The following is a 24,151-nucleotide window of genomic DNA, read 5'->3' as shown; positions in this document are numbered from 1 at the left end:
AAATAAACATTAAAAAAATTTTCTTTTAATTCCTTTTCAAACATTGGAAAATTTATTTCAGTCCACAGGTTTTGTTGTTTGCTTATAATTCTTTTGGTTTGTGAAATAAACAACTGGAAATTACCAGTGTATATAGAAAGTGGGTTTTTTGAATAGACAAAGGTTTGAGTTCTGACACCATCGTTGCCTAATTCTAATATTTTAAGCAAGTTATTTAAACTACGAGCCAGTTACATTGGCTGCAACTCTAAAGTGAGCCTGCTGATATGTACTTGTCCAGAGCTTTAATTAAGACTCAGTGGGATAATGTATCTACTATCTGGTACAAGAAGCATTTAATAAATGTTAGTCCTTTTTATTGTGAAGTTAGTCTTCATTATGTGAATACATACGGAATTCACTTACAGTTTTGTGAATTATGTGCCTCCAGGTTAGAGTTGTTTTGTAATATTAATGGTAATATTAAATAAGTTAGTCTTTCATATAAAATTGCAGACTTGTACTAGATAGTTTTAGTTTCAAGCCAATCATAAGAATAGTCTTGGGCATGTTTGGGGAGGTGGACATTGGAGGATTATTTTCTCATTTATATATCTGTGAGAAACCCCTTATCCAAAACCTGTGGGGCCATTTGTGTTTCATAATTCAGACTGGGGTGAAGGGGGAATTACAAAGGTAATGTATAACATTAACATCTCTAGGAGTGTCTGGGCCAGCACTGCCTAGTCAAATGTGTAATAGCAGAACATATGAATAATCATAGTAAGTGGGACAAATAGAGACTGAATTTCCTTTACAACATTTCATTTTTTTTAATGAATATAATTTATTGTCAAATTGGCTTACATACAACACCCAGTGCTCATCCCAACAAGTGTCCTCCTCAATGCCCATCACCCATTTTCCCCTCCCCCCCATCTTTATGACATTTCAGATCCTGGTAAGTGAATAGTGGAAAAACTTATTCTCAGAGTATAAGATTCTGCACCTATGTTATGGAAATAATAGACTGTGAACCTTTAATATTTTTGGAAATATCTACTTACTGTGATTGCACTCTGACTCAGGAAAAGCTCTAGACCCTGAGCCAATGATTAAAGGTTTTCCCAGCTAGATTCTGTTTTTCCTATGGGTGTTTTGCAACAAATGCAAAGGTAGAAGTGATTGAAATTTTTTTTCAGTATTTGTAGCACTTGGTGTCTTATTTAGTACTACCAACCAGCCTAAGAATTTGATTATATCCTTACCTCCTTTTTGTGAGAAAATTAAGGCTTATATGGGTTAAGTAATACATCCATATTGACACAGCAGTAAATGACAGTTGTAAATTTACAGGTGATGGTACTGTAGATAAAAGGTCATCTTATTTCTCACTGTATTCCTAGTATTTTTTAAACTCTTCTTGATCCTTTTTGGTTTGCATAAAAATTCTCCTGTTCTCCTTTTAAGATTGACATTTCAAAAGGTGAAATTATATATAGTATAATATTACAAATGTGAAGCTATATGTGGTATAATATTGAAAATGCTTTCTGAAGTTATAGTCCCAAAGAGTTTAATATCCTCTTTTTCCCACCTTTCTCTTTGAGGGTAACTGATTTACATCAAGACTAAGAAGTCATTGTGCTTGGACCATATTCTATCATAACGAACATTTGATTGTCAGCTCTATCACAGCCACCTATCTCTTTCCCTTCCTCTCAGTTATCCATGTATTATATTCCTTCCAAAAGATTGAACCATCAAAGCCTACTCCATTGCTTCAGCAAATGTATTAATTTTTTGATAAATCTTTTTGGATCCTTAGGTAATTCTGATGTTTGCATCTTATGCCTCTGTTTTTCCTGCCCTCCTTCGTCATGATTTCAGTTTTGCTCTTTACTTTAGGCGAAGGCATGCAATCCACAGTAGTGACTCTACTTCGTCTTCCTCTTCTGAAGATGAACAGCACTTTGAGAGACGGAGGAAAAGGAGCCGCAATAGAGCTATCAACAGGTAAGTCTTCTACTGATGCTTTTTAATACTATAAGCTATTTTTTTGTAAGTGGTGAGAAGGCTGAATAATTTGGGAGCAGATACAGCTTGACCAAATTTAAAATTTTGGGATACCTGGGTGGCTCAGTCAGTTAAGCATCCGGCTCTTGATTCCGGCTCAGGTCATGATCTCACAGTTCATGGGATCGAGCCCCACGTCAGGTCGACACTGACAGCACAGAGCCTGCTGGGGATGCTCTCTCTCCCTCTCTCTCTGCCCCCCCCCCCCCCAATAAATAAACATGTACAAATTTTTACAAAAAGTTAATGTATAAATTAGAATGCCATCTTGTTTGAAACATCTATATTTGAAACTTAAAATACATTAGAACATTTTCTTTTACAGCCATTGTATAGCTCAAATGGTGCTTGACAAACATGGACTTGAGGAAACTTGAAATTTTTTCACTTCAAATACATTTTTTTCTGTTTATAATAATTATAATAATACATTCTTATAGAACTCTTTAGGAAAATGGGTTTACTTATTTCATAACTTTTTGTAATATAAGTTCGTGTAAGTTCATATATAAGTTTATAGCAAGGATCATACCCATTTTACAGATGTGGTCAGGGGAGTGAAAAAAATGCAGGGCTTGTATCCTAATAAAGTAATATTCTCATAGAGTAAAAACTGCATGGTGAAGCAATTAGAAACATAATAATTGAAGGGACGTGCAAACCGACCATTCTTTGTATCCTAAGCTCTATTCTTTTACCACATTAGCTCTGCCCTAGTATGGTAGCCACTAGTTACATGTGGCTATTAAGCACTTGAAATGTACCTAATCTGAATTGAGAAATATTGTAAAATTTTGTAAAAAAAAAAAAAAAAACACATTCTTGGATTTCAAAGACTTAGTATAAGAAAGAATGTAAAATATCTCAGTTTTTTAAATATTTATTTTGCATATTGAGATGGTATGTTTTAGATAAGTTGGGTAAGTGAAATATATTATTACTTTTTCTTTGTTTAGTGTATCTAATAGAAAATTTTAAATTACATCTTTGACTTACATTTCATTTCTGTTGGCAGCACTGAGTTAGATCATCGAAAACCTGTATTACTTAGACTGATGTTTCTTTGCCTTCATTCATAGAAATGTACATCTAATCCTGTAGTTTCTATATCATGCAGTTATATTTCTATTAAGAACTATAACTTAGTCAGTTAGCGTCCAACTTCAGCTCATGTCATGATCTCACGGTTTGTGGGTTCAAGCCCTGTACCGGGCTCTGCACTGACAGGTCAGAGCCTGGAGCCTCCTTCACATTCTTTGTCTCCCTCTCTCTGCCCCTCCCCCACTCATGCTCTGTCGAAAATAAATAAATAAATGTAAATAAATAAATAAATAAATAAGTTATTTGAGAAATACCTTTTAAAAAGCCACAATTGAAAACGTGTTCATCTTAGATTTCACAGTATAAATTCCTTGTGGAGTCTGGAGATACCAAGACTTGTCACTTGGGGTGAGTTTGGTGTGCTTTTACTTGTGTTCAGTTGTATTTCTTTTCTTAGGCATTCCAACGTGTCTTAACCTCTAACATAAGCAGTTTCCACTCTCCATCTATAAAACAAGCAGGTACTTCTAGGTGTATTTTTTATAATCTACTGTAACTGTTTTTGAAAGTAGTTAGGAAAGTAGTGATTCATTCTTGCTTGAGATGGTTGATGTGGATCCAAGATGCTTGGTGGACTATGAATATTTTGCTGAGAGGTACTGTAGCAGAGTTATTGCAGGTCTGGAGACACTGCTTTGGTTTGAGTCCAGGAACTGACACTTAACCAGTTGTGACTTTGTGCATTTCAGTTAATCTTTTTGTGCCTCGGGTTTTTTTTAAGGTTTATTTATTTATTTTGAGAGAGAGAGCATAAGCAGAGGAGGGGCAAAGAGAGAATCCCAAGCAGGCTCCATGCTGTCAGCATGCGGGGCTCAAACTCATGAACTGCGAGATGATGCCCTGAGCCAAAACCAAGAGTCAGAGCCACCCAGGCACCCCATCAGTTTTCTTTTAAAATAGGAGAAATAGTAGCTACTCAATAAATGACTGTTTTGAGGATTTCATGGACTGTTACATATAAAGCACCTAAAACAGCCTGACAAGTAGTAAATACTCTGTATATGTTAAGCACAGTCATTATAAAGTATATTGATACAGTCTGAATTGCTAACCATGAATTACTTTACGATGCTGTGGCATCTTGAACGCTGGTACTTCGTTTGACTGTATATCTCTAATAATAAAACTTTAGGTATAAATATTGCTAACATTAAAGTTCTCAACCTGTAAAGAAAATGAAGTTGAAATACATAATTTCACAGTTGCTGATTGAAATTTAACTTTTTAAATTTTTTAAATTATTTTTTATAATGTTCATTGATTTATTTTGAGAGACAGAGAAAACAAACAGGGAAGAGGCAGAGAGAGGGAGAGAGAATCCCAAGCAGGCCCCACGTTGCCAACATGGAGCCTGATGCAGGGTCTGAAACTCACAAACCACAAGTTCATGACCTGAGCTGAAACCAAGAGTCAGATGCTTAGCTGACTGTGCCACCCAAGTACCCCAACTTGTTTTTAAATTTTTAGGAAAAATGTCCATATTCTGACATAGAATTTGGGGGATAAAGTGAACTGATAGGAGTTTTATTTTTATTTTATTTTTATTGTCTTTTTTTTTTTTTTTTTTTTTTTTTTTTAAGAGAGAAAGAGAGCATGAGTGGTAGAGGGAGATAGAATCTTAAGTGGGCTCCATACCCAGAATGGAGCCCAAAGTGGGCTTGATCCCACAACCTCGAGGTCATGACCTGAACCAAAATCAAGAGTTGGATGCTTGGGGTGCCTGGGTGGCTCAGTCGGTTAAGCGCCAGACTTCAGCTTAGGTCATGATCTTACAGTTTGTGGGTTCAAGCCCCACATCAGCCTGGAGCAGCCTGGAGCCTGTTTTGGTTTCTGTGTCTCCCTCTCTTTCTCTCTGTCCCTCCCCTGTTCACCCTCTGTCTCTCTCTCTTTCTCTCAAAAATAAACAAACAAACAAAAAAAGTTGAAAGCTCAACCGAGCTACCCAACACCCTAATGGGTGTTTCTTTTTAATTTTTTAAAAATAGGTGCCTCCCACTAAATTTTCGGAAAGATGAATTAAAAGGAATTTATAAAGATAGAATGAAGATTGGAGCAAGTCTTGCAGATGTTGATCCAATGCAACTAGATTCTTCAGTGAGTACGATCTTGTATGCTTGAACTTACATACTGTTTTAATTTAGTTTTAAAGTTTAACCAATTTTTCTTTAAATCCGAAACTTTACAGACTTTTTCAGGCTGCAACTAAAATGCTGTTACTCAGTTGGCTGTGTATAGGTTGAGCCTAGTATAGAAATGGAGTGATATTTTAATTTTGATTCCAAATCTGAGAATGTCCATGTTTCCCTTCCATTATCAGGTACGATTTGATAGCATTGGTGGCCTGTCGAATCATATTGCAGCTCTAAAAGAGATGGTGGTGTTTCCATTACTTTATCCAGAAGTCTTTGAAAAATTCAAAATTCAACCTCCAAGGTAATTTAATAATTTTATTTTAGCCAAAATGTGGGCTGTGCTGCTGTTGTCCAGAAAGATAACATTTCTCCATTGAAATGTTTTAGGTCTACAGTAATTTATTGTGCTTTTCTGGGTACTTCAAATATTTTTACTTTTCTAATATTTAACTTGAAAAATGGTTTCAAAATTGATCCTCCACGAAAAGAAAAATAATTTCCAATGCTTTTCATATATTTACTGAAATTTCTCCTATACTTTTTAGTTTTTTCTTTCACTTTTACAATTTTGTTTCAGGTCTGTATCAAAGTAATATATGTACATACTTTTAATACTTTTTAAAGTTTTGTTTATTTTAAGAGAGAGCGCGCAATCGGGGGAGGGATGGAGAGAGAATCCCAAGCAGGATCCGTGCTGGCGGCATAGAGCCCAATCTCATGAACCATGAGATCATGACCAGAACCCAGATCAAGAGTCGGATACTTAACCGACTGAGCCACCCAGGCACCCCATACATAATTTTAAGTCATATAAGTACTGTAAGTCTTACAAACAAAAAAATGGTAGTGGCAGTAGTCCTCCCACTACTCTTCCTCCTCCAGTTCAATTCCCACTTTCCAAAGCCAACTGTTTTCAACTCCTTTAGCTGTTAGGTATTTACCTATATAGATTTAAATAATATGCTTATACTGTAATTTTTGTTTTTTTCTGTTTTAGACAGAATTCTGTAGGGTTCTAACATGAATAGTGACTATTTGGTTCTTTTGCTTTCCCCACTCTCCATATATACACATTGTTTTCGTGTCCTCATATGCTCCCAGTAGCTTCTTTATGCACAAATATAAGTGTTGAATCAATTTTCAGTGTGTGCTTTATGATTATGTAAATGTAAATGTTTTTTTTACAGCTGAGCCATATATAGTATATCATGACTATTCTCTTTTTTACAACCCTGCTCTTTCCCCTCAGCGTTAATACTCTTTGCCTGTGGGTGAGGGGTTTTTTTTTTTTGCTCTTTATAGAGTTTTTAAAATAATTTTATATGTGCTTATCAGTTCATCCACAGAGTTTGCTAGAGAGAAAACTCTTCAGTATAGTTAAACATATCAAATAATTTATTGACTCCTCATTTTTCTAGACACATCTTGTTGGAGCTTTTGTTCTCTTGCTTCCATCCATACGGGTTATTCTTAGTCTTGTAGCACAACTAAACTTCGGGACTTCTCATCACCATCAGTGAGATTTCCTTTATGTACCTTTTAGTGCTGGATTCCCTGCTTCCTGGATTCAACTAAGACCCCTTTTTTAGTATTAGTATTATTTTTAAGATTTTTAAAAAATTATTTTTAATTTACATACCCAACATGGGGCTCAAAACCACAAACTCAAGATCAAGAGTTTCATGCTCCACCAACTGAGCCAACCAGGTGCCCTACGACCTTTTTTTACAGCTGTGTTTTGATGGAGTACAATCTGGGAATATCTTAAGAAAAAAGAGTGCACAAGAGGTTATTTTTATTTTCTTTCTGAGGATGGTCATGTAACCACACTCTGCTGATGCATCTTTTTCCCCTCCTGCTTTCATTGTGCTATTATATACTTCTGGAAAAATGTCTGGTTTGTGGGAAGGTTTTTTTGTATCACTTCTTCAATAATTTTCTGCTCCATTTTTCCTTTTCCCTCAATTCATGTCAGTTGATTGTTGGACTTTCTAGATTAATGTACTTTTCTTTTTCTTTTCTTGTTTTCATCCCTCTTGATCTTAGGGGCTTTCTGTGTCTAGTGATCCTTGGCTTTCTGTTAATATTTAATTTATTTTTAAAAGCTCACTAGTAGGGCTTGTTAATTTGTAGGCCTCACCTTAGGGTGATTGGTGGATGGTGATTTTTTTTTTTTTTTAACTTTTTATTTATTTTTAAGAGAGAGTGTGAGCGGGGGAGAGGGAGACAAAAGCAGGCTCCAGGCTTTGAGCTGTCAGCACAGCTGGAACCCATGAGCCATGATATCATGACCTGAGTTGAAGTTGGAGGCTTAACCCACTGAGCCATCCAGGCGCCCCCATGGATGCTGATTCTTTTACCAGAAGTCCTCAAAGTCAGTATCTAGTCGGGCCTTTTTTCCCCCCAGAGACAAATCCTCCAGTTTTCTCTTGGAAGCTTATGAACTTGGCTGCCAGAATTTTAGCAGTAGGCCTGAGCAAAGGTTAGTAGTCTCCTCTTCAGTATGGAGTTTTGTTTTTTTTTTTTTTAAATTTTTTTTAACGTTTATTTATTTTTGAGACAGAGAGAGACAGAGCATGAACGGGGGAGGGTCAGAGAGAGGGAGACACAGAATCTGAAACAGGCTCCAGGCTCTGAGCTGTCAGCACAGAGCCCGACGTGGGGCTTGAACTCACGGACTGTGAGATCATGACCTGAGCCGAAGTTGGCCGCTCAACCGACTGAGCCACCCAGGCGCCCCCAGTATGGAGTTTTTAACTTAATTTCTGCAGCATCTCATCTTGTGTAATACCAGAAAGTAAACTATCCAAGCAAGTTGCCTGTGTGGAGTAGTAAAAGGGATCAGGGTGGTCTCAGTGATTTTTTGTTTGTTTTTAGTTTATTTGTTTTGAGGGAGCGCGTGAGGGAGGGGCAGAGAGAGAGGGAGACCGTGAATCCCAAACAGGCATCACGCTGTTAGTGTGGAGCCCAAATTGGGGCTTGATCTCATGAACCATGATATCATGACCTGAGCCAAAATCAAGAGTCAGATGCTTAACGGACGGAGGCACCCAGGGCCCCAATTTTGGTCCTTTTCTTTCTAGTGTTTATATCTCACTTATTAACCCATTTTTTAAAATTTAAAGTTAGTGAACATACAGTGTAGTCTTGGCTTCAGGAGTAGAACCCGGTGATTCGTCTCTTACATAAGACACCCAGTGTTCATCTCAAAAAGTGCCCTTCTTAATGCCCATCACCTGTTTACCCACATTCCCCCACCCTTTTATAAACCCTAGTCCTTGATTCCTTTTTCCTTGTGCAACTTTTCCTGAATCACCTGTATAGAAATGTTAATTTAAGTACACTTTTTTAGATTGGTAAGCTTTGTTGCTTTTCCATTATAAAAGTTATGTAGCATACATCAATCACAGTTAAACATTGGTGAATTAAAAACAATTTTTTTAACTAGAAAGATACTGATACTAAATAATAGCATTTGCTTTCTAGAAGAAGCATTGGAAGCACCTAGAGTAATTTAGTAAGTGCGAAGAGGGGTGCCATTGTGACTTAGCTTGTTCCTCAGTTTTCCCTCTTTAACCCCTTCTGCAGCTTCCTTGTTGGTGCTTGGACAGGGGACTCACCATTGAGGTGGCCAAGCTGTCAGGAGGGGCCTGAGTGGTCATTTCAGGGACCCAAGATTGTCTGAAGTCACAGTGAAAATGGTGGAAAATTCATCATTGCCATTGCCACAGAGAGTGATTTGTGGCTTTTTTCTTTTCTTAAGCTCCCAATTTGGCTTCATACTATATTTTGTGTGGGCTTTTATTCCTGAATATCGAGTAAACTCCTTAGGTTTAACCTGTTGGCCTCAAAAATACAGGGCAGTCGCATTGCCTGTCTGCCTCCTCATTACTATAGTTATGTACTCTTACTTAGAGTACCTCATGATATCATGAGTACCTCTCTCCACTCCATTCATACAATTATAAATAACTGTGCTAAAAATCAACAGCAGAACAAATACCAAGAAGAAGCTATCCCAGCATTAAATGCGGATATTCCTATTAGAGAAGTAAACCAAATGTTCTCCTTGCAGCCAAAGAACTTTATGCCAAAAACTGAATTGTATTTAGACTAACATCAAGCATTTATTGTAAGTTTTTGACATAGTAATTTTGACCATATTTTTCCTCTTACTGATACCTGATATTGAAATGTAAAAAAAAAAGTAAGTCAAGGGGCGCCTGGGTTGCTCAGTTTGTTGAGCATCTGACTCTTGATTTCAGCTTAGGTCATAATCTCACAGTTTCATGTGTTTGAGCCCCACATCAGGCTTTGTGCTGGCAAAGCCTGGGATTCTCTCTCTCCCTCTCTTTCTGCTCCTCCCCTGCTCTCCCTCCCTCTCAAAATAAATAAATAAACCTTAAAAAGTAAGTCCATAGGTCATGATCCCTCACTTCGGGGGTTCAGATCCCACATCATGTGCTGACATCGCGGAGTCTGCTTGGGATTTTCTGTCTCTCTCCCTGTCTCTCTGCCCCTTCCATTCTCTTTCTCTGTCTCTCAAAATAAATAAACTTTAAAAAAAAAAAGTAAGTCAAACTTCTCTTAGATTAAGTTCCATTAATATAAATGCTCTCAAATATTAGTTATTAATGGAATAAAATACTGTATTACTGTAAAAAAAAAGTAATTTAGTAAATATGAAAAAAAAAACTCTCCCGATGTTTTCTCATTTCTCCTTCCTTACAACAAACATTTCCCCTTATAATAAATTTATAATTGTATTAACCTGCTGTTTTCATGTGGTTCTCTTTCTGTTTTAATAGCTGAATAATATACCATAATGTGGATGTATCATTTTTTATTTTATTTTATTTTTTTTTTTTTTAATTTTTTTTTTTTTTCAACGTTTTTTATTTATTTTTGGGACAGAGAGAGACAGAGCATGAACGGGGGAGGGGCAGAGAGAGAGGGAGACACAGAATCGGAAACAGGCTCCAGGCTCCGAGCCATCAGCCCAGAGCCTGACGCGGGGCTCGAACTCACAGACCGCGAGATCATGACCTGGCTGAAGTCGGACGCTTAACCGACTGCGCCACCCAGGCGCCCTGGATGTATCATTTTTTAAAATCAATTCTGCTATTGCTGACTATGTTGATTTTTTTTTATTATTGTCACAAATGTTAATATGAATATCTCATTGCTTCCTCTTTGTATGAATCCTCAATTACCTCTTAAGATACAGCCTCACAAATAGCATTGTTAGCTCAGTACACACATTCTTAAATTCTTTTCCTGCCTTCGTTTTTGTATGTTGAAATTTTCATTTATTTATTCAATTTGTTTGGTGGTTAAACAGTTGCTTTGTTTTTTTTCTCTCTGCATTTGATCATGTCAATTTCTTACTATTTTTTATATTTTATTCTTTTTTACTATTTATTTTTGAGACAGAGTGCATGTGTGCACATGCTCACAAGGGGTAGAGAGGCAGAAAGAGAGGGAGAGAGAATCTCAAGCAGGCTCCACACTCAGCTCGAAGCCCAGTGGGAGATTTGATCTCACGACCGTGAGTTCACAACCTGAGCCAATGTCAATAGATGCTGAACCAACTGAGCCACCCAGGCACCCCTCTTTTGTATTTTATTCTTAACTTCTAATAGATTTCATCCATCACATGTGAAATTTTTCCCACCATTTCTGCTTTTCTGGAATCTTAATGTTTCTTTTCTTTTTTTTAATTTATGTATTTATTTTTTTTAACTTTTGTTTTTTATTTTTTTTAATTTACATCCAAATTAGCATATAGTGCAACGATGATTTTAGGAGTAGATTCCTTAGTGCCCTTTACCCATTTAGCCCATCCCCCCTCCCACAACCCCTCCCATAACCCTCAGTTTGTTCTCCATATTTATGAGTCTCTTCTGTTTTGTCCCCCTCCCTGTTTTTATATTATTTTTCCCTTCCCTTATGTTCATCTGTTTTGTTTCTTAAGGTCCTCATGTGAGTGAAGTCCTATGATTTTTGTCTTTCTCTGACTAATTTCTCTTAGCACAATACCCTCCAATTCCATCCACGTAGTTGCAAATGGCAAGATTTCGTTCTTTTTGATTGCCGAGTAATACTCCCATTATATATATATACTACATCTTCTTTATCCATTCATCCATCGATGGGCATTTGGGCTCTTTCCATACTTTGGCTATTGTTGATAGTGCTGCTATAATCATGGGGGTGCATATGTCCTTCGAAACAGCACACCTATATCCCTTGGATAAATACCTACTAGTGCAATTGCTGGGTTGTAGGGTAGTTCTATTTTTAATTTTTTGAGGAACCTCCATCTTGTTTTCCAGAGTGGCTGCACCAGCTTGCATCGCCACCAACAATGCAAAAGAGATTCTCTTTCTCCGCATCTTCGCCAACATATATTGTCTGAGTTGTTAATGTTAGCCATTCTGACAGGTGTAAGGTGGTATCTCATTGTGGTTTTGATTTGTATTTCCCTGATGATGAGTGATGGTGAGCATTTTTTCATGTGTCGGTTGGCCATCTGGATGTCTTCTTTGGAGAAGTGTCTATTCATGTCTTTTGCCCATTTCTTCACTGGAATCTTTGTTTTTTGGGTGTTGAGTTTGAGAAGTTCTCTATAGATTTTGGATACTAACCCTTTATTTGATATGTCATTTGCAAATATCTTCTCCCATTTTGTCGGTTGCCTTTTAGTTTTGCTGATTGTTTCCTTTGCTGTGCAGAAGCTTTTTATTTTGATGAGGTCCCAGTAGTTCATTTTTGCTTTTGTTTCCCTTGCCTCTGGAGACGTTCAATAAGAAGTTGCTGCGGTCAAGATCGAAGAGATTTTTGCCTGCTTTCTCTGCGAGGATTTTGATGGGTTCTTATCTTACATTGAGGTCTTTCATCCATTTTGAGTTTATTTTTGTGTGTGGTATAAGAAAGTGGTCCAGGTTCATTCTTCTGCATGTCGCTGTCCAGTTTTCCCAGCACCATTTGCTAAAGAGACTGTCTTTATTCCATTGGATATTCTTTCCTGCTTTATCAAAAATTAGTTGGCCTTATGTTTGTGGGTCCGTTTCTGGGTTCTCTTTCTGTTCCATTGATCTGAGTGTCTGTTCTTGTGCCAGTACCATACTGTCTTGATGATTACAGCTTTGTAGTATAGCTTGAAGTCTGGAATTGTGATGCCTCCTGCTTTGGTTTTCTTTTTTAAGATTCCTTTGGCTATTCGGGGTCTTTTCTGATTCCATACAAATTTTAGGATTATTTGTTCTAGCTCTGTGAAGAATGCTGGTGTTATTTTGATAGGGATTGCATTGAGTATGTAGATTGCTTTGGGTAGTATCGACATTTTAACAATATTTGTTCTTCCTATCCAGGAGTATGGAAATCTTTTTTCATTTTTTTGTGTCTTCAATTTCTTTCATAAGCTTTCTGTAGTTTTCAGTGTATAGATTTTTCACCTCTTTGGTTAGATTTATTTCTAGGTATTTTATGGGTTTTGGTATAATTGCAAATGGGATCGATTCCTTGATTTCTCTTTCTGTCGCTTCATTGTTGGTGTATTAGGAATGCAACCGATTTCTGTGCGTTGATTTTATATCCTGCAACTTTGCTGAATTCATGAATCAATTCTAGCAGTTTTTTTGTGGAATATTTTGGGTTTTCCATATAGAGTATCATGTCATCTGCAAAGAGTGAAAGTTTGACCTCCTCCTGGCTGATTTGGATGCCTTTTATTTCTCTGGGTTGTCTGAGTGCAGAGGCTAAGACTTCCAATACTATGTTGAATAACAGTGGCGAGAGCGGACATCCCAGTCTTGTTCCTGACCTTAGGGGGAAAGCTGTCAGTTTTTCCCCATTGAGGATGATATTAGCGTTGGGTCGTTCATATATGGCTTTTATCCTTAGTGTTTCTTTTCAAGAGCAGTTATATGGTGATCTGAAATTGATTATTTCATGTTACTTTGGTAGCACTTAATCCATGACATGTTCTATTTCTATATACTTTTTACATTTCTAACAAGAATTAAGAGTATAGGGGTGCCTGGGTGGCTCAGTCATTTAAGCGTCCAACTTCAGCTCAGATCATGATCCCGCAGTTCACAAGTTTGGGCCCCATATCAGGCTCTGTGCTGACAGCTCAGAGCCTGGAGCCTGCTTCAGATTCTTTGTTTCCCTCTCTTTCTGCCCCTCCCCCACTACGCTCTGTCTCTTTCTCTCAAAAATAAATACTAAAAATAAGTCTTGAAAAAAGAGTTATGGATATAGCCCATTTTTTTTAAGAATTCTATTCTAAGAGCAATGAATAACTTTAGAAATAAATGAAAAATTATACATTACCCCATGACAGTGATGTCACCAAGAATGATGTCAGATTATTTACATTGTCCTAATCTCTACCACCTAAACACCACAATTATTTCTTAAAGCTCTCTCTTTTTTACTTTACTTTCTCTTCTGTTCATTCCCAACATGTTTTCTTGCACAACTTTTGGTGTTGTGTTACTGACGCTGAGACCAAAGGTTGTAGATGAAATGTATTCTTTCCCTTGGTATGTCACAAAAGTAAACTATCAAGTCTTTTTAAGCTTGACTTCTATGCAAGGTAAAGTAATATGATGGGCATGATGAATGACTAAAAGAAAATTTATTTTGGGGCACCTGGATGGCTCAGTTAAGTACTGACTCTTGATATTAGCTTGGGTCATAATTGAGCCCCATGTGGGGCTCTGTGCTGAGCATGGAGCTGGTTTGGGATTCTGTCCCTTTGCTCCTCCCCTGCTCACACACATGCACGTGCTCTCTTAAAATAAATAAATAAATAAATAAATAAATAAATAAATAAATAAATAAATAAATTTTTAAAAAAGAAAATGTTTAAAATAAAGGGTTTTATTTAGTTTCAATATTAATTTTGTAGTATCAGTATTAATTTTCAGGTTTTAAGTTGTGCTTTGTGGATTGAAACAATAGTTGTCTTACTTTATTTACTAATTTGTATTCATGAAATTGGTTTCTAATTTAGTTTAAATAGTCTACTTTTTAATGTAGTACTAAAATAACACTTATTCTTCTATAGAGGTTGTTTGTTTTATGGCCCACCTGGAACTGGAAAAACTATGGTTGCTAGAGCACTTGCCAATGAGTGCAGTCAAGGGGATAAAAGAGTAGCATTCTTCATGAGGAAAGGTGCTGATTGTCTGAGTAAATGGGTAGGAGAGTCTGAAAGACAGCTACGATTGCTATTTGATCAGGTATGATATTAAAATTTCGCTATATAGATCTGTAATCAATGTGGGTGTAAGTATGTAAGGATTAGATAGGTGTGGCATTTAATCACTTTTCAGAAAAATTAGACCAAATAATCTTTATTAAGATAATACTGACTTATGATAGGCAGTTTTATAGGAAGAAGAGAAAGGAATAATAAGATCTAAGTTCTTTGGAGTCTTATGTCTCATATCCAGAGAGAGGCTGGTAGTCTCATACTTAACAGTAGTGAGTTATGTCTCAGTATGTGAGTTGAAGATTAGTTCTGCCCTAGACTAGCTTTCAATTTCATATCCCAGATTGTATTGACAGCACATTGTAAGATAATACATTCTGATCTACTAAGGCATATTGCTGCAGATGCTTTTAAATCTCTTTATAGAACACACTGAGTTTCTTTAACTTAACTGAAATAGACTTTAAAAAAAAAAAAATGGCATCTTGCTAAGTGTTTTCCCATCCTGACATGGAGGAAGGCTATGTCATTGTCTTCTGTTCTTTGTCTTGTTTTAGCAGTTGATTTTAAATATATATTTTGTGTGTCCCAATAACTATAGCTATATGAAATCCAAGGTATATGACCAGTGGAGTATGTATTTTGAATAATTCCAATGGAGAATGCAAAAAAATTAAATTGTTTGCATTATATTTTTGGATATGTAAGTTCTTAAAATATAGTTCTTAGATTTATGTTTAGATTTACAAATTAGAAATTAATTCTCCTAAGCAAGTTAGAATGAAAACAGATTAAAATGGTTCATATTAAGTGTATATATTTGAAGTTTTTCATATTAACATGCAACCACTGGACCTGCTTTCTAGGCTTATCAGATGCGCCCATCCATTATTTTTTTTGATGAAATTGATGGTCTGGCTCCTGTACGATCAAGCAGGCAAGATCAAATTCACAGGTAAAATTTGTTTAATAGCACTTCTGTCTTTCTTCCTGTTTTCTGAGCTGTACTGATACTGCATAAGGGATAGAATATTAAAATAGTGAAAGATACTTCACAAACCAGCAGTTTCCTCTTCTTGGTAGAACCCCAATATATAGTACAAAAAGAAAAATGAACCTGTTCTGAATGGCAGGGTATTCACAAGCACAGTATTAAAATCTTGGTTACAGGTTTAATTCATGATACAAACTTAAATGTCCACTGGCTAGTGAGGTGTAAGGCAAATGAAATGAGTGAGGCAAGCCAGTAGTAAGAGTGGGACTATGGTTTGGAGTGTGGCTGAGCATCTAATCATAAGAGCATAGCCAGTTGTTTTTAGCCCAAACCTATTATTGAAGTGCAGAAGTTGACTCAGACTTGAAAAATAAATTTGCACTTTCTTAAATGTTACATTCAAATTTTTGTGTTAAATATCTTTTAAATGTTGCCAACTAATTCAGATCTTTTTAAGATACTGCTTTGGCCAAACAAAATATGTCTTAGTGCATGACTACTAGTTTGAGATTCAGTTATTAGCCCAACTTTTTAATTTTCAGAACGAGAGAATTGCATCTCCTCTATGATAAACTGACTGCCAAGGTGGGGGCACTTGTCCTTAGTGACACTGCCTCAACTTGAATCTAAATTTTAATCCTAGTTCATCTTCAGTTTTTCAGAACCCTCTTTTCAAATTGTCTCAAGTATTATCTGTAATTGCTTAATTCATTTTGGATACTTTAAAGCAAATGTTGACATGTCTTCATATATGCCAGTATTGTTTTTTATTATAAATAATATGAAGAGGAATAAGACATAATAATGTGAGAAGTAGGTTTTTATTTTCTTAACAGCTAACAATATTTACTGTAGTCTGGTGGTCTTTGACTTGATACTATATGCTATTTCATTTGTTGCTCTTAGTAAATCAAAATGTTAAGTGCTATGGTAAAAATAGTTGTGTCTGCAATAACTTACAGTAATCATACAGACTTTTTATATATGACAAATTTCATCAGCAGCCATATTGTATTCATTGTATTGGTAGGATCAAACATATTTAACAATACTACCATTACTTTGCAACCAAATAATTGAGTACTATGTTTTGGAATAGTTCTAAAAGGAATTAGAAATTTTAGCAACAAAAATTATAATTTGGGAAGCACATGCCTTCTCAAGTACATACATGTATTTAATTGAAGGATAGTTGACCTACAGTGTTACTAGTTTAAGGTGTAAAACATAATGATTCAGCAATTCTATATATTAAGCTATGCTCATACAAGGTAAGTGTAGTTGTCATCTGTCACCATACAGCATTATTACAATATTCACTATATTCCCAATGCTACACTTTTCATTCTCATGACTTACTTTATAACTGTAAGTTTGTACCTCTTAATCTTCACCCATTCTGCCCACACCCCCAATCTCCCTTCCTCTGGCAGTTACCAGTTTGTTCTATATTTATGGTTCTGTTTCTGTGGTGTTTATTTGTTTTGTTTTTAGATTCCACATGTAACTGAAATAATTTGTTATTTGTCTTTGAATGACTTATTTCATTTAGTGTAACATCCTCTAGGTTGCCTCAGATGGCAAGATCCCATTCTTTTTTATGGCTGATATTCCATTGTATACATATATAGCACATCGTCTTTACCCATCTATCATCTATTGATGGACAGTTAGGTTGCTTTCATATCTTGGCTATTGTAAATAATGCTGCAATAAACATAGAAGTACATGTATCTTTTCCAGGTAGCGTTTTTGTTTTGGGGGGGGGGGGTAATAAACAGTAGTGGATTATATGGTGTTTTTATTTTTAACTTATTGAAGAACCACCATCCTATTTTCTATAGTGGCTGTAACAATTTATATTCCCAGCAACAGTGCATGAGGGTCTTCTTTTCTCCACATCTTTACCAACACTTGTTATTTCTTGTCTTTTGATGTTACCATTCTGACAGATATAAGATGGTACCTTATTGTGGTTTTGATTTTCATTTCCCTGATGGCTAGTTGAATATCTTTTCACATGTCTTTCGGTTATCTGTATGTCTTCTTTAGAAAAGTGTTTGCTCTTTCAAAGAATGTGCTCTGCCCATTTTTTAAATAGATTATTTGGTAATTTTTTTTTTTTTTTTTTGGTTTTGAGTTGTGTAAGTTCTTTATATATTTTGGATATTAATGCCTTATTGGATACATCATTTGTAGAGGTCTTCTCCCATTCAGTAGGTTGCCTTTTTGTTTTGTTGATACCTTCCTTTGCTTTGCAAAAGGTTTTTATTTTGATACAGTCCCAATAGTTTAACTTTGCTTTTGTTTCCTTTGTCTAAGAAGACACATCTAGAAAACTGTTGCTAATAAGGCCAGTGTCCAAGAGATTATTCCCTATGTTTTCTTTAAGAAGTTTTATGGTTTTTGGTCTCACATGTAGGTCTTTAATCCATTTTGAGTTTGTTTTTGTGAATTGTGTAAGAAAATGGTCCAGTTTCAAAGATTGCCAAAGCAATCCTGAGGAAGAGCAAAGGTGGAGGTATCACAATCCCAGATTTCAAGATATGCTACAAAACTATGGTAATTAGAACAGTATAGCACTGGCACAAAAATAGATCAACAGAATAGGATAGAGAGCCCATAAATAAACCCACATTTTATATATGATCAATTAATCTCTGATAAAAGCAGGAATATGCAGTGGGGATATTGTACACAAGAATATAGACAGTTTCTTCAGTAAATGGTGTTGGGAAACTGGGTGGCTTATATATTGATATGAGAAACTTAATGTGCAATTTTTTAACCAAAGATTTAAAATATCTGAGCATAAACATTTTTGTTAAATTAAGCATTTTTAAAAGTTAGCACATTGAACATTATTAAACTGTAATTTTTATCTGTTAGTAATAATATTGAAAGAGAATACAAGTAAGTATGTGAATGCCATAGAAAATACGATTTTTAGCTTAAGAAAGGATATAAATATAAAATAAATTAAAACCCTAAAATCTTTACTTTGAATTGGGAGTATCAATATGAATTCATGATGATTGATTTTTTTTTTTTTTTTTTTTTTTTTTACTTTTAACTTTATTTATTTTGAGAGTGAGTAAGAGTGGGAGGGGGCAGAGAGAGGGGGGAAGAGAGAGAATCCCAAGCAGGCTCTGCACTGTCAGCTTGAACTCATGAACCACGAGATCATGTTCTGAGCCAAAGTCAGACGCTTAACTGACTGAGCCGCCCAGGTGCCTCTCAGGATGAATTTTTTTAAGAAAAAATAGTTTGTAGCTCTGGACACTTAAAAATGCCTAGGAGTTACTACAACCCAGTAGCAGTTCACACCCCTGGCACCCAAAATGTGGTACTAGCACTTAGAGGAGAGATGGTGGATAATAGAAATGAGTTTGGAAATAAGCAAGACTAGCCTGGAATATCTTGTGATGCCTGGAAGCAAAGAAGCAATTGAAAACTACTAGGGTCATAACAGAATGACATAGTCAGTTTTGAAAGTTTCAGTTGGCCAAGATGGGATAATTAGAGCATCAAAAATAATAATGACTATAGGGGCGCCTGGGTGGCTCAGTCGGTTAAGTGTCTGACTTCGGCTCAGGTCATGATCTCATAGTCTGTGAGTTCAAGCCCCACGTCAGGCTCTGTACTGACCGCTCAGAGCCTGGAGCCTGCTTTGGATTCTGTGTCTCCCTCTCTCTCTGCCCCTCCCCTGCTCATGCTCTGTCTTAAAAATAAATAAAAACATCAAAAGAAATTTTTTTAAAAAATAATAATGATTATAATAGAGCGAAAAGCATCAAATACATAAAAACTGTCAGTTTTTAATGATCGTTTTTTAAAAAATAAAAACTTAATTGGTCACTCCAAAGGGTGCTAAAACAGTGACTCATTACTCTGAAAATTGATAAACAAAATGAATCAGGCATTTCTTTTTCCTGTCCTGTAACTATGATTCATGCCATGATTGAGAGTAATTGATGAAGTAACGTTGTTCTTTATAGGGAAATCATAGGTAATAAATACAGAGGAAATTATGAAATAGAAAAATCACCATTTTGCAACCCCTTATGACATAGTAGATCTAGCCATGTGGTTTTCAACTGAGAGTAGATTTTGCCCCCCATGGGACAAATGTCTGGAGACATTTTTGATTGTGACAAATTGGAGGCGAGTGATGTATCACTGGCATCTAGTGGGTGAAAACTACAGATGTTGTTAAACATTCTACAGTGCCAAGGACAGCTCTGTACAACAGATAATTACCTGACCCAAATGCCATTTGTGCCAAGATTGAGAAAACTTGATCTAAGCAATAATTGTAAGTGGCTACAAAAATAGTAAAGTAAAAAGGTTGATGGCGAAGTTTAGGATGAATGTAGTAAGCTGATAACCCCTCTTGTAAACCCAATCCCCTGATGTTAAATGAGAAACTGATATTATGTACCTGCTGAGTATACAATAGGAAGTACATGGAATACTCCTATCATATATGCTATCCTAAGTAGTTTAACCTGCATCTATTAAGCTTCTAGATCTAACTGCCAGTTTGTAGGAAATATGAACGATATAGGACAAGTTAATGACCCTATCAGGAAACAAGTTAGCCTAATCCAGAATGTGGGAAGGAAATTTTACAAGGCAAAGACCCAGTTTCTTCCAACAAATAAAAGGCATGAAGGCAAAAAAAGAAGGTTCAATGGGGACTATTAAGGAATTGAGGGACATTTGACCCCAAGGTGTGTGGATCTTGGCTTAAAAACATCAAATGTAGAAAAGATATTTTGAAACAATTAGGAAAATTAAATATTAGGTGATATTAAGGAATTATTGTCATTTCCATTGGTGTCCTGGTACTGTGGGAGTTTTTAAAAGTCCTTATCTTAGAAATAAATACATGAAGTATTTAATATGAAATATTTATGGATTAAATGATCTGTGGAAAGTTTTTGGGGTTTTCTTTAAAATCTGTTGGATGGAGAAAAACACAATTGGGTGAAGTCATAAAAAAGCGACACTGATAACTTTTTTTAAATTCTTATTTATTTTTGAGAGAGAAAAAGTGTGAGCAGGGGAGGGGCAGAGAGAGAGGGAGACGCAGAATCTGAGGCAGGCCCCAGGCTCTGAGCTGTCAGTACAGAGCCTGATGCCGGGCTCAAACCCACAAGCCGTAAGATCATGACCTGAGCCGAACTTGGACGTTTAACCAACTGAGCCACCCAGGCGCCCTGAAAGGACATTAATAATTATTAAAAAGGGGTGATGAAAATGTGGAGATTGTTTTACTATTCTCTCTCCATAATTAAAATGTAATTAAAGTTCTTTTTCTTTCAATGCTTTATGTATATTCTATTTTATTTGGGCATTCTTTGTTGATAATGTGTATACAATGGACCACTTTTTAGATACAGTTTATCTAGTATTTTTTTTTTTGAAGTATCCTTTTTGAGGAACTCTTAAGTTCTATGTGAAGTTACGCTTTATGAAATGTCTTCCATTAGTGGCATTCTAAAAACCATTTATGTTTTTCATTGATTTTAACCTCTACATGCCATTTAGTATGTTATTTTACAAGGTTTTTAAATCTGTGGGAAGTAATGGCATGCTCTGAGAATATGTGTTCACATGTTTAATATATTAAGTCTTAGCACAAGAAGGAATAATATATTCAGCATCATATGTTTAATCTCTTGTCGTTTATTTTTACATTTAGTTCCATTGTTTCCACCTTGCTAGCTCTTATGGATGGATTGGACAGCAGAGGAGAAATTGTGGTCATTGGTGCTACCAACAGACTGGATTCTATCGATCCTGCTTTGCGAAGGCCTGGTCGCTTTGACAGAGAATTCCTTTTCAGCCTACCTGACAAAGATGTAGGAATTTAACATTATTCAGAATTTGACAGACTATGTTGCTCTTATCATAGGAAATCTTGGCACAGTGAAAATTTGAAGTTTGAGTTTTGTATGTTCTAAAGCAAAGTCAAATGTGATTAACATCCAAAGAGGTAATGTATGTATTCTTAGGGAGGTTTTATTTTATTTAAAGAAAAGAATATGGATTTTTTTAATTCTTTTTTTTTCTAATTAAAATAATGCCCCCCTAAATGCACTTTTACATTTTTCTCAATTTGAGCATAGCCTTTGAATGTTACCATATGACTTTATTTTGCTTCAGAGCATGTAGCCTAATAATGAACAGTTAATCCTTAGTCAATTTATTAGCCTTGACTTTTGCATGGACACTACCATACAATCCTACCTAGTTGTTTTAAAGCCACTTAATCTCTTGAGAACCAAGGAGGAAAACATGAGTAGTGCTGTCAGTACTCTTAAACAATTCTTTTTTTTTTTTTTAAATTTTTTTTTCCAACGTTTTTTATTTATTTTTGGGACAGAGAGAGACAGAGCATGAACGGGGGAGGGGCAGAGAGAGAGGGAGACACAGAATCGGGAACAGGCTCCAGGCTCCGAGCCATCAGCCCAGAGCCTGACGCGGGGCTCGAACTCACAGACCGCGAGATCGTGACCTGGCTGAAGTCGGACGCTTTTAACCGACTGCGCCACCCAGGCGCCCCGAACAATTCTTAATATAGACCAGAATGAACAATAGTTCCATCATTATTAATTTTTCTCATTCACATTTATGATGCCTAGAACTTAAGCACTAGAAATACGAATCTTCTTTAACATAAATTCCTTAAATGCTTACAAGTGCATCTTTTTCTTTTTACTTTTACTGTTTTTTGTTATAGTAGGTATTGATTTCTTTATGATTTTTAGATAAAACTATTTTAAATTGAAATTATTCAAATCTGAATAGCGCCTTATTATAAAAAAATTAAAATTGTTCTTATTTACAGGCTCGAAAAGAAATTCTTAAGATTCATACAAGAGATTGGAATCCTAAACCACTGGACATATTTCTAGAAGAACTAGCAGAAAACTGTGTTGGTAAACATTGCTTTAGGCATTAAAAGATAAAATGCATGCATTTCAGAAATTAAGTTGTAGTCTTGGGCAAGGTTATGTTTAAAGAAATACAGATTTTGTTTGTTTCTGGTCTCTTATTTGTGGCATGTTTTCTTTAAAAATCCTGGATATTAAATAGAGATATTTGATGATTGGCTATTGGGGAATTTGAGAGCAATGTTAGACAATAATAATAATAGCTGTCTTTTGCTGTTTACATTTTCTAGTCATTCTGTTAAGTATTTTATATATGTTATTTCGAGAAATTCTCACATCAGTCCTGCAGGTAGCATTATCCCCAATTTACAGATGTAGAAATGTTAATGTAGGAATTTAACATAGATGCTCTTAACAAAGAGCATAAATGATTCTCCAAAGATCATATGTGCAGTAAATGAAAAACTGGAGTTTGAACTTAGTCTGTCCTTTTAAAACTCTTGTTCTTGACCGCTGTGCTACATTTAGTGTTTGTACATTTCACTTGCAAAAGTTGATTGATTTGTTGATGGTTATTAACCGTTACAAGTTTACTGAGTGGATGAGAGATTTTATCCTTACTCTGAATATTTTACTATATTTCTATGTTGAGTTTTAATTTTCTTTTAACCATAGTCATGCTCATAGGATGATGATTTACTTTAAAACATTTTTTTTGGTTGCCTTGGATAGGATACTGTGGTGCAGATATTAAGTCAATATGCTCTGAGGCCGCTTTATGTGCTCTGCGTCGACGCTACCCACAAATTTATACCACTAGTGAGAAACTACAGTTGGATCTCTCTTCAATTACCATCTCAGCTAAGGATTTTGAGGTAGCCATGCAAAAGATGATACCAGCTGCCCAAAGAGCTGTGACATCACCTGGGCAGGCATTGTCCACTGTTGTGAAACCACTCCTACAAAGTACTGTTCACCAGATCTTAGAAGCCCTGCAGAGAGTATTTCCGCATGCAGAAATCAGAACAAATAAAGCTTTAGACTCAGGTATGATACTTGATCGGCCATTTAATAATCAGGAAAACTAAATGTTTTATACATCCCAGAAATGTTTTGTGGTTGGTTTTTTTGTGTGGGTTTTTTTTTGTTTTTTGTTTTTTTTTAGAAAACAGCCTCTTGAAAGGAATTTAGTCCTGCCTTGCCTGGATGTTTGAAGGAAACTTACTTCAAAGATTGCCCTTAATTAGATCTGTTTGAATTTGAAGTGCATTTATATTTGTTATTCATATCTACACAAATGTCTTTGATTCTTAAATTTTGTTCTACATTTCATGGACATTGATTTGCTAACTAATGCATTACATAAACGTTTGCTTTTTGCAATCCAGAAAAGTTACTAATGTACAATTTTTTTGTTTTGTAGATATTTCTTGTCCTCTGCTAGAAAGTGACTTGGCATACAGTGATGATGATGTTCCATCCGTATATGAAAATGGGCTTTCTCAAAAATCCTTTAATAAGGCAAAAGAAAATTTTAATTTTCTTCATTTGAATAGGTATATTTCCCTTGCAAATGAATATATATAATTTCTTGTGTGTAAATTCCTAAAAACTAAAAGATGGTGGTTGAAAATATAAGAATGCTAACTGATCTTCTTTTTTTAAGTTAAAATATCAAAAATTTTTTGGTATTACAGTTGTCACCATAATAGAAATTACACTGTATAAAGTAGTCCTAAAATCT

The 24,151-nt window shown here is 35.7% G+C and overlaps 1 protein-coding gene and 1 pseudogene across 2 annotated transcripts in view; both read left to right on the top strand.

Moving 5' to 3' along the window:
* Window positions 1-24,151, top strand: part of ATAD2 (ATPase family AAA domain containing 2) — a 68,627-nt gene that overhangs the window by 24,259 nt on the left and 20,217 nt on the right. For both annotated transcript variants that reach the window (XM_060611251.2, XM_060611252.3), the window contains exons 9-17: window positions 1,888-1,995; window positions 5,142-5,250; window positions 5,474-5,589; window positions 14,365-14,539; window positions 15,378-15,466; window positions 21,213-21,372; window positions 22,362-22,452; window positions 23,140-23,454; window positions 23,831-23,963. In XM_060611251.2, coding sequence (XP_060467234.1) covers window positions 1,888-1,995; window positions 5,142-5,250; window positions 5,474-5,589; window positions 14,365-14,539; window positions 15,378-15,466; window positions 21,213-21,372; window positions 22,362-22,452; window positions 23,140-23,454; window positions 23,831-23,963 — 1,296 coding nt within the window. The remainder of the gene's footprint in view (window positions 1-1,887; window positions 1,996-5,141; window positions 5,251-5,473; window positions 5,590-14,364; window positions 14,540-15,377; window positions 15,467-21,212; window positions 21,373-22,361; window positions 22,453-23,139; window positions 23,455-23,830; window positions 23,964-24,151) is intronic.
* Window positions 8,035-9,835, top strand: LOC132664476 (phosphatidylinositol N-acetylglucosaminyltransferase subunit P pseudogene; annotated as a pseudogene).

The sequence above is a fragment of the Panthera onca genome, chromosome F2, assembly GCF_046562875.1.
Source record: "Panthera onca isolate mPanOnc1 chromosome F2, mPanOnc1 haplotype 2, whole genome shotgun sequence".
In the NCBI taxonomy this organism is placed as follows: Eukaryota; Metazoa; Chordata; class Mammalia; order Carnivora; family Felidae; genus Panthera; species Panthera onca.
Note: the sequence above shows the minus strand (reverse complement) of the source record. Positions and strands in the feature narration are given on the sequence as shown.